The sequence below is a fragment of the Brassica napus genome, chromosome A7 (genome assembly GCF_020379485.1).
Source record: "Brassica napus cultivar Da-Ae chromosome A7, Da-Ae, whole genome shotgun sequence".
Classification (NCBI taxonomy): Eukaryota; Viridiplantae; Streptophyta; class Magnoliopsida; order Brassicales; family Brassicaceae; genus Brassica; species Brassica napus.
The window spans coordinates 409,825-420,122 of NC_063440.1; the positions used below are offsets into that span (position 1 = coordinate 409,825).

The following is a 10,298-nucleotide window of genomic DNA, read 5'->3' on the forward strand; positions in this document are numbered from 1 at the left end:
ACTATTTTAAATATCACATATCTTTTAAAAATATATACTGAAATTTTTGATTATCCAACTATTTAAAATTAAAAATTAAAATTTAGTTATTATTCAAAAATTATAACAATGTAAACATAATATATATTTCTTCATATAATTTAATTATCCGCAAAATTGCGGGCAAACACCTAGTTTTAAATAAAATGAAAGATATTAAACTAGAAATATAAGGTTAGTTTTACATATGTTTGGTTATCTTTAGATATTTAATCTTTCCTAATTCAATATCTGTTCGGATATTTTGCTACTTCGGTTCGGGTTTGGATATGGGGTAAAATGCGGACCCTAGAAGAAGCCATGAAAAGGTTTTTCTATTGCAGCTTTTCCCTGTGATTATTAAAGCCCCCTTTTTGTATCACAACTCAGAAGTCGTCCCCAAATAGCAGCTCCGACTGTTAGATTCAGAAGATTCTCCGGCGAACTAACTCTCCGGTGGAGCTTAGAGAGATGCTTCTAATTCGAGCTAGCTTCTAATAGGTCCTTCTCTCTCTCTCTCTCTCTCTCTCTCTCTTTCTCACTCTCGCTCTCACTTTCCGATTATACTCTCTCTCTTAATGTGCAGATTAGCTTCTCATAGATTCGTAACCCATAGCTGATGAATTTGATTCACGAATTTACTCAAAAGTTTTTCATATAGGAAATGCAGATCCAGTGAGCCCTTAAGGAAAGGCAAGGGGACAGCTTTATCTATGAGAAGACTCGTTCCTGTAGAAATGTCCAAAGAGGTTGAAGACAGACAGAGTTCTTCTAGTAATGTGGTTGCTAAACTGATGGGTCTAGAGACCACAGCTTCCCCACGTAGCAGCAGCAGATCCAGAAGCTCTTCTTTGGATGCTCGAAAGTTTCATGGATATGAAATGTGGGTATCACTGGAGAACCTTTCAAGGAAAGGACATTGTGATGGAAGCGTGAGTGATAGCAAAAAGCTGGATCTTGTCCGTCGCAAGTTCTTGGAAGCCAAACGCCTTGTTACAGATGACAAGCTTCACGGTTCCAAGGAGTTCCAAGAAGCCCTCCAAGTCTTGAGTTCTAACAAAGATTTATTCCTTGAGCTTCTCCAGGAATCTAATTCCTTCTTCTCTCATGACCTTTCCGACTTTCACTCTGTTTCTCCTCATCCAGAGGCTAATAAGCGAATTACAGTACTGAGACCTTCAAAGGCTCACAACTTTGTGCTTCAAGATAGCAGGGGCAAGCAGGAAACTGGATGCACAGATGCTGCGCAGCCGACTCGAATAGTGGTCTTGAAGCCTAGTCCAGGGAAGGGTCTAGATATAAAGGCTATTACTCCTTCCTTTTTTGATGAGGCTGGAGATGATGAGACCAGACAAGTGGCCAAGGAAATTACACGCCATATACGTGAAACTTTCAGAGGCCACTGCAGGAACGAGACTCTTTCCTCGTCTTCTTCTTACTCTGTCTTGTCCAAAGGCTATCTCTGTGATGATGGTTCGTTAAACAGGTCCACCAACGAGTATCCAGTGGGGAACTCTGAGATCATGTCACCATCCTCTAGGCATTCATGGGACTGTGGGAATAGGTTTGAGACTCCTTTCTCTTCCCCATCATTCAGACGTGTCTCGTTTTCTCCAGAGTCATCTGTCTACAGAGAGGCAAAGAAACGGCTTTCTGAAAGATGGGCAATGATGTCACTAAACGGAGACCCGCAACAGCAACAAAGAAACCTCCCAAGGGTCTCAACCGCTTTGGGCGACATGCTTGCTCTTTCAGAGACGAAAGTACCAACCAGATGCAGTGAAGAGAGCAACAAAGCGAAGCAAGAATCGAGAAGATCGGTTTCATGCATAGGCAGTGGTCTAGATCAAGTAGAAAGCGCAAGGGATTCTACTCTGAATACCTTTGTAAGGTCAAAATCAGTCCCTGAGATTAGACTCAATGGTGGAACGTCTGTTCCAGGAACTTCAAAAGCACTAGCTCACAGAGAGCTTACCGAGTCAAGAAGCTTAAAATCATCATGGAAAGTTCCAAGCTTGTTCTTCTTCAGGAATAAGAAAGCAAACAAGGAGAAGACTGATGCACTGTCTCAACTGGCTAAGCCCACTGATGCATTACAAAGAAGAAGTATTTTTACAACCGAGGTAAGTCACAATCTAAAACTGGTTAAGTTTAGGAATGCCCTGAAACCACTATTGTTGTTAATCAATTAGTCTGACATTGGTTTGTTTGCAGGGAGAACTGACCCCACCGAATGAAAACCAGGATCAGCCGAGTCCAGTTTCGGTTTTACAGCATCCTTTGGAAGAGGAATATGTGGGAAATCCAGAATGTTCTGGGTCAACCAAGCCATGGACCAGCCAAGGTTAGTTTAGCTGTCTCTCTCTCTCTCTCTTACTCTGGCTGCTGTTAAACTTTCTACGAGATTTTATCAAATTTGTAACACTTTGCTACTGTCACTTCTCACAGGAGGAAAAGAAATGTCTCTGAAATGTAGTCTTATAGACAAATCACCTCCAATAGGATCAATCGCTCGTGTTTTCTCTTGGGAAGATGAGTCATACACAGACATAACTAAACCCGGAAATGGAATAAAGGAAGATGAAGACTGGTATTACTTCATCAAAACGCTTTTAAAAACATCCGGTTTCAGCGGCAGTGATCCGCTTATGACCCGGTGGCACTCACCAGATAGCCCTTTGGACCCATCATTAAGAGACAGGTTTGCCAACAAGGAACCCATCAAACGCAGGAACCAGCGATCAAACCGCAAGCTTGTGTTTGACTGCGTCAATGCCATCATAACAGAGACATCATCAACAGCTGCACGCACTGGCGTGACCACCCCAGGATTCGACATGGTGGAACATGTTTGGACAGAGTTTAAGGAGTGGATGGTTCAGGACTCTAACAGCTTGGAAGGAGAAAGTTTGGTGAGGGAAGAGGTGGTCGGAAAAATGTGGAGTCATAATCTCCAAGTGGAAGTGAACAACTTGGGGGTTGAAATTGAAGAGATGTTGCTGCAAGAGCTTGTTGAAAAGGCAGTCTTCGATCTCACTCGATGAAACATTGTATATATGCATTCATATAATTTACTATTCCTGCAAGTGTTTTGCATTCATGAAACATATAATTTATGACGTAGTTTAACCAATTATATGCATTTACATCCTCTTTGGAAGCCCGTTTCGAATATTAATTTACATTTTGATTATTATCCTTGTAAATGGGTTAAAAACCAACAAAAAAAATTGTAAAAACTTTATACTGGAAATGATAACACAGAGGGATGCTCATTCAACAGGCAAACACACAAATAAAGATGCTTATGCGGTTGGTGTGGCACACAATACAGTGTTTTCAAGTTAAGTTTAATGCGCACTCAGAGAATGTTACAGAGAGCAAAACATAGAGAAAGAGAGTTTCACAGAGACCATATGGACGCATGCACTTTCAGAATCATGTTTATATGGCTTCATCAGCCTTTCGGGTTCACCGCCTGACTCTGGTTCAGTCCATACTGCGAAAGAAACCATTTTTTTTTATCAGTAACAGGAACCACAAGCCTGATCTGATAAGTAAAGCAAATGAGAAAAAAGTGATGAGTGTTAACCTTTTCTCTGATTCGAGAGCTCCAGTTTTCACTCTTGCTTGGGCCAGCAGAGGCTTGGTTTGCTTGAGAACCAAGAAGTGGGTCCCAAGCTCTACTCCTCGGGTTCTCAAAGTCTTCCTCATCGTCAAGCTCGGGTCTCTTAGGTGAAACCATAGCTCTGAGAACCATGGCTAGTAGCAGTGACAGTAGCTGAAAAAGCAGGAGTGGCATGTTCACAATTAGAAACACACAAGAAAAGATTCACAATGTATGAAATGCTACAAAGTTAACTGAGACTGGTTTGAGTTTTTTACCTGGACCACTACTACAGCAGCCCCGACCCATTTGCATATATCAATGTTGTCCTCAATGAAAGCTCGGAGACTATTGAGTTCTCCAGTTGGATCATACGGAAGATCCTACACAACACATATATATATCAATCAAACAGTTACAACAAAAAAAGCCAAGAACACGAGAAACAATATTCAAATATACGAAAGATGTTTTTACCTTTTCCCATTGACGATCAATGGCGATGAATGCAACAAGGGCAGCTTCAAGTAGAATGAGCAGAGTTTTGAGAATCGAGTACTTTAAAACTACCGTCAAGGGAAAAACAAAAATAAACCCATTCCAAGTAAACAAACTGTCACGACGGTTTGGTAAACTCTCTATCAATCTATTAACAGAGATAGAAAATAGGAAATGAGGTTTATCATGTATAAGTAAGGATACGAAACACAAGCAACAGCCATTGATAGCTTCAGCAGCAATGAAACCAATGATGGTAACAATGCAGACCAATACACCAACCGCCATAAAAGAGTAGATGAACCTGCATTAAAAAAATGACAGGCAATACAAGTAAGCAAACCTTAATGGCCTCGCTTAAGAAACAGACAAGATTCTTTCTGAAACAAACCCTAAAAATGGAAACTTTTAAGTAAAACCCTAAAACTGGAAACTAAGTGAAACCCTAAAATTGAAAAAGATGATTATAGTACGTACCATGGAGCAGGAAGGTCCAAGGAACGGAGGTTAAACCCATGATGATCACCACCACTAGACCCTAGAACCATGAGAGCAGCAGGATTATTCAAGGGCTCGGAAACTTTAGCAATACCGAGTCCGGAGCTAGATGTGGGAGGGTCGACGGGGACGTGACGGTGGTACTGATCGAGCATCCATATGGAGTAGATGATGATGGAAACACCGAAGAAAGCTTGGACGAAATTGAGGATCTTGAGTGTTGAAGCGAACGAAAGATGGCAGCAATTATGCCTCATTTCTTTCTTCTTCCTCAGAGATGATTGATTGATTGATTGATGGAAAAGCTTTTTTCAAAGGTCGTCCCACTGTCTGTCTCCTTCCCTTTTTGAAAATATTTCATTTTTTTTTTATTTTCAATTAGTCACGGTCTGATGATGTGTTGTGGCCTTATTTGCTATTCGTTTAGCTCTTATCTGCTGACTTGTCTTATTGGATTTTTTTTTTTTTAAGTGTTAATGGTTTTCATGATTATTATGTCTTATTATACATAAATTTTATTTGTTGAAAGGTATTTGAAAATAAAATCGACAATTTATGTACGGTAATTGAAAATAAAATTGACAGTTTTTGAGCAACTAATGATTTTTGAAGATATTTTGATTTAGTTAATAATTAATTTAACATTAATTGTTCGAAGAGAATATTTTAAATATTTATTTCTATAGAAAATAATTTACATTCCGAAAAAAATATAAAAAAGTTTTCATTAAAATATTTTTGAACTCTGTATTTGTATCCAAAAAAAGATTGTAAAATACTCTTGTCTGTATAAATATATTTTTGTTACAAGTGATATAATTGACCCCAGAGAGGGCCCAATTATTACAGTAACTGAGCTATGCTAATCGGCCCATTATGAAAAGAGCCCATAACGACCAGAGAGAATTACATTTACAATCCTTCTTCCTTGGCCTTTCGAACAAACAGCGAGAGCAGCTGCAACGGGAGAATTGGAGTTTGAGTAGCGATAAGCAATCGAGAATGTCGAAAGCTCCTCCATCTCTCGCGTTTCTCTGCATCCAATCCCTCAAGCTTCAGCTTCTACAAGGTCACGATACTAGAGAGAGATTCGAACAATTTGTTGCGCCAATTTGATACTGATTTGTTGCTTTGTATATTCTTAGGCGATAATCCAATTCCTGATGTATACGAGCTTCCGTCTGAGTTGCTTGATGGTGTTATCGCTCACTTGCCTGCACTAGCGCTGCATAATTTCCAGACCCACATGTGAGTGAAACCGATTCTAGAGTTTCTGAAGGGTTAGGGTTTTGAAATTGAATTGGTATAGGCCGTTCAAGTGCTGGGATAATTATGAAGCTGGTGATGATTGCTTGACCTTGACTAGTGGGAGAAAACGCCCAAGGTTTGATCAATTACGTTTTGTTATTTCAACTAAGAAGACAGAACTGAGAAATTATTTAAACTGCAGGAATGATGTACTCGGTAGCTCATGGAAGCTGCTGTTTAAGGTGCGGTGGCCTGAGCTCATTAACAGTCTGGAAGTTCCATCAGCTGACTGGCAACAGCTTTACTGGGAGAAGCATCTTCAAAAGTATGACACGGCCCTTTGATTTGTTGTTTTACTCTGTTTTCTTCCTGTTTTGAGTTTTGCTGTTAATCCGAGTAACAGTTGTGTTGATGAAGCAGCTGAGGTAGCTATGCGTCCCACATTCAGTGGTCGGATAAGTTCCATTCATGTATCAGGTAAGTTTTCTTGTCTTGAGGCTTTATTCGTCACTTGTGTGAGAATCTTTATTCAGTTGGTTTTATTTTGTGTTGCAGATAAGATATTGAGATACATTTGTCATGAAGAGCACACCAACTGTCAAAAATGTGTCTGTACGGAGCTATCTTTTCATTTCCAGACATTTGGACCGTATCTTAGGTTTAGTAACATTTCATGATTACGGGCAAACTGCAGTACTTTCAGCTCTGAGTTCTTTATGTTTGTTTCTTACCTTTTGCAGGTGCCTGAGGCTTCTGAATGTGCTCTGCGTTACGGAAACTTGTGTAAGTAACTAAAATATGCTCTTAGGTTTTCAATAGAGGCATCTTTGCTTTCTTTTTATCTCAGTATCGCTGGCTGAGGTGATATGTTAAATTGTTTTCTGTGTTACTTTTCTCTAGGAACTTCAGATTTGTATCTTTGTAGGGAATCAATCATTTAGCCTTGTAAATGAAGGGCAGAAATAATGTTTAGGCTTTGTTACTGTAGGAGCTACTGAGGACAAGTAAATTAAAAACTTTGGTTCTGTGTTGGATCAGATCCGAGAAACATGTAAGGAAAATTCACTACTCAAGTCTCTATTATTGAGTTAGCTAGACTGGAACCATATTGCTGATGATCCATGATTCGACAGGTTGAGCCCTCGTGCAAACTCTTGAGCCAGAACCGAGAAACATTAACTTCGCTTGAATTTATTCACTGTAAACTTTCTTCGAGTTTCATCAGTGCAATCTGCGCTTCTCTGCATGAAAAAGACATTCACACAAGTGGGATTCAGCGTTTTTATATAAAGGCATCTAGCTTTGACATAGATCCACTTGCTGCGCCTCCCGCTTTCATTTCATTCCTGAATTCGGTGAGGTATTCATATGAACTGATGCCAGAGCGTGTCTCTGTGAAATGTTTGCTCATCTGGCTGTCAAAGTCTATGTTCTTGATTAACTTTCTCGTTTCTTTATGCATCTTTTCTTTCTTCTATTTTTTGTAAGTGACCAACTTTTTTTTGCTTTCAGGTCCTTACAGTCCGTACATTTTTGCGATAGCCACCTCGATAGGCATATCGCAAGGATGATTTTCTCTACACTACTTGATTCTTCCTCAGGTCTTTCGACCCTTGACATCTCTGAAAACAACGTGGGTACCATCATGGTTTTTCTTTTTCGAACTGATAAATGGTTTGCTTTTCATGGCTGACCAACGCGCAATATATAGATTTCAGGATGGCTTTCTACTTTCACCTGGAGATCTGTCACTGGTTCTCTGTCATCTGGAAAGTCTTTACGTTCGCTGTGCAAGCTCAACTTAAGGTATTTCTTAGTCTAGCGACAGTTGACACGGTTTTAAGCCTTGAAACATTGTGAAACTGTTTGAAAAATGTATCTAGGGGGAATGAACTCAACAAATACGATGCAGAGAATCTTTCGCATGCTCTTCGTCATATGCCTGGCTTGGAATCTCTTGACCTGAGCGGGAACCCCATTGAAGACAGTGGGATCAGGTTCGTCTTACAAGTTCTTGCATTTGTAATCTTGGAGAAAACGAACAAGAGTTACATTTCATTTATATGGTTTTCGTGAGGTACAGAAGCTTGATATCTTACTTCAAAAAGAATCCGGATTCTCCTTTAGCTGATTTGAACTTGGAGAACTGTGAGCTATCATGTTGTAGAGTTATCGAGTTTCTTGATACCCTGTCAACGGTGGAGAAACCTTTAAAGTTCCTGTCTGTTGCAGATAATGCCCTCGGGAGGTATTTGCATAATCACAAACTCTATATCACTTTACACCGATATAAAGTGTGTCTTCTTATTTTATTCTTCTTGTTCTTCAGCGAGGTTGCGGAGGCTATAATGAACTCATTGATTCTCTCCATCGAGTCTCTCGACATTTCGAGTATAGGACTAGGTCCTGTTGGGTTTCTTGAGCTAGGAAAAAGACTTGTAAAAGGGGTGAAGAAGCTGATGAGTATCAATATAAGGTTCAAAGCAAATTTCATCTCCTCTGTTTCGTGTATACATTACATTGCTTCGCCTTCTGTTTTCCTCATGTTCTTCTTGTGGTCTCTTCCCGATAAAGCAAAAACCGTGGAGGACTAGAGACCGCTAGATTTCTGTCAAAGCTCATACCCTTGGCACCAAAACTCGTCTCAGTTGACGCATCCTACAATCTAATGCCACCTGAATCCTTGCTCATGCTATGCGATTCCCTGAGAAGTGCAAAAGGTAATATAACTTTCTGGAACCAGTTTCTTGAGCCACTTTGGTGATTTGTGTGTAACTATATGTATGATGATTTTGTTTCAGGTGATCTTAAACGTCTTGACATGACGGGGAATATCTGCATCAGCAGCGAAGCTGACCATTCTTCTCTACTTGGTGAATTTCAGCACAATGGGGAGCCCATCTTCGTTTTACCATCATCCTCGACTTCACACGTCCCTTACGATGATGAGCCGTAGATAGTTCTTCTATACCGGTTAGTTTTGCTGTTTGGCCTTTGGTCGGGTTCTCTGGTGAATTCATTGTTTTGGTAGGGATTGGTAATATGGCTGTGTTTGGTTCCATTTTTCTTCTTCTAAATCTATCAAAGTGGATCAACAAGTTTATGGAAGAGTATATGAAGTTATAAACATTTCACTGTGATTCTATTCAATAAGGAGGGTCATTGTAATCTTTTGACGTTGCAAAAAATCATTCTTTTCACAGTGCTAGAGCCTAGATGGTTGGTATGAGTTTGGGTGTAAGATTCCTTTGGTTAACAAAAAAGTTAATAAGATTTTATTATGCAAACATGACTAAAGTTTACCAAACAAAATATAAAGCGTCGTGGCTCTATCTAAATCATCATTGCATTTCTATAACTTATCCACATACGACCGACGTTTTGTTCTACTCCATGTGATCAGGTGGGTGGTCAATCTAAATTTAGTTTCATAATAAGAAATTGATCAGATCATTATTCTGACGTATTTATTTATTAAAATGTACTCTCAATGACTAAATTGATTATACTTTATTTGGATTTATTCAAGTTTTGTTAGGTTGGTGATAGACATGAATATTTGTTTCTAGTTTAATGTTATTTAATACTTAATAAACTTAAACTTAATGAGACACTTAAACAACAAACTTTTGTCCAGTTTTGGTGTCTTACAAATTTTGTGTTTGGATTGATTCAACTATCAACATAGTATATACATTTGGTATTAAAAAAAATTTTTTGTTTGTCATAAAATAATCGAAACCGCCATCGTCAAATATAAAATGCATTTGAATTTTGTTATCAAGTGTTAGTTTCAATTTGGATCAAACCGATTTATCCATTTTAAACACATACATTTAGAAAAATATTCGACAATGAAGTGATTAATTGGCAAAGAAGTTAACAATTACAGGCATTTTCTAATTAACTTCATTTCTTTATTGTTAACTTCAGTTCTTTATTGCGAGTTCGGTTCAAATGTCTTGTTACTAACCTAACGGATTGAACCGGGGGTTAAGTTCGGACCATAAAAATTAGACATGGACGTTGGGGTCTTCCGATCGGTTCTTTTCGGGTCTGGATATTTTGGATCTTAGACATTTGGATCTAGTAGGTACTTGTGAATTTTCGGTTCGTCTTCGGATCAGTTGTTCTCAGATTCGGATCGGTTCGAGTCTATAATTAAAATACTCGTAAAATACTTGTATTTTTTTGGATCTGTATCGGGTCCTGATCAGATTCATGTATTTAAGATCTTAAAAAAAAATGAAATACCCAAAATCCATCAAATTTAGTCAATATTTATCAATATATCTAAAATTTTACAAAATAACTTAAATTAAACTATTAATAATTAAAATAAATATTTTTAAATTCTAAATTTTAAATTTTAAAGCTTCATATTACTGAAAATGTTACAAAATAATAACAAATATTTATAACAAAAATA

General features: G+C 38.5%; 3 protein-coding genes across 6 annotated transcripts; 2 read left to right on the top strand and 1 right to left on the bottom strand.

The window, feature by feature from the left end:
- Nucleotides 1-292: 292 nt before the first annotated feature.
- Nucleotides 293-3,185, top strand: LOC106415167. 2 transcript variants are annotated; one of them, XM_048737122.1, is made up of 4 exons: nucleotides 293-519; nucleotides 680-2,141; nucleotides 2,233-2,362; nucleotides 2,467-3,185. In XM_048737122.1, the coding sequence occupies exons 2-4, from the start codon at nucleotides 732-734 to the stop codon at nucleotides 3,060-3,062; spliced, it is 2,136 nt and encodes a 711-aa protein (XP_048593079.1). In that variant the 5' UTR covers nucleotides 293-519; nucleotides 680-731; the 3' UTR covers nucleotides 3,063-3,185. The 2 variants fall into 2 exon arrangements, with proteins under 2 accessions (XP_048593079.1, XP_048593080.1); XM_048737123.1 differs by having other exon boundaries at nucleotides 296-519; nucleotides 689-2,141.
- Nucleotides 3,186-3,246: 61 nt separating this feature from the next.
- On the bottom strand, nucleotides 3,247-5,021 carry LOC111212369 (tetraspanin-18-like). Of its 2 annotated transcripts, XR_007315064.1 has the most exons (7): nucleotides 4,601-4,965; nucleotides 4,328-4,427; nucleotides 4,103-4,183; nucleotides 3,904-4,008; nucleotides 3,611-3,799; nucleotides 3,350-3,517; nucleotides 3,247-3,316 (listed from the first exon to the last, which is right to left on the bottom strand). XR_007315064.1 is itself a non-coding variant. In XM_022713898.2 (6 exons), the coding sequence occupies exons 1-6, from the start codon at nucleotides 4,876-4,878 to the stop codon at nucleotides 3,476-3,478; spliced, it is 795 nt and encodes a 264-aa protein (XP_022569619.1). In that variant the 5' UTR covers nucleotides 4,879-5,021; the 3' UTR covers nucleotides 3,247-3,475. The 2 variants fall into 2 exon arrangements, 1 of the variants encoding a protein (XP_022569619.1); XM_022713898.2 differs by having other exon boundaries at nucleotides 3,247-3,517; nucleotides 4,601-5,021.
- A 511-nt stretch (nucleotides 5,022-5,532) lies between these two features.
- LOC106411756 lies at nucleotides 5,533-9,071 on the top strand. 2 transcript variants are annotated; one of them, XM_013852573.3, is made up of 16 exons: nucleotides 5,533-5,690; nucleotides 5,767-5,869; nucleotides 5,931-6,005; nucleotides 6,072-6,194; nucleotides 6,273-6,346; nucleotides 6,425-6,527; nucleotides 6,610-6,652; nucleotides 6,858-6,920; nucleotides 7,003-7,229; nucleotides 7,382-7,502; nucleotides 7,581-7,675; nucleotides 7,753-7,866; nucleotides 7,953-8,117; nucleotides 8,199-8,345; nucleotides 8,444-8,589; nucleotides 8,671-9,071. In XM_013852573.3, the coding sequence occupies exons 1-16, from the start codon at nucleotides 5,624-5,626 to the stop codon at nucleotides 8,823-8,825; spliced, it is 1,821 nt and encodes a 606-aa protein (XP_013708027.3). In that variant the 5' UTR covers nucleotides 5,533-5,623; the 3' UTR covers nucleotides 8,826-9,071. The 2 variants fall into 2 exon arrangements, with proteins under 2 accessions (XP_013708027.3, XP_013708029.2); XM_013852575.3 differs by having other exon boundaries at nucleotides 6,290-6,346.
- The last annotated feature ends 1,227 nt before the right edge of the window (nucleotides 9,072-10,298 follow it).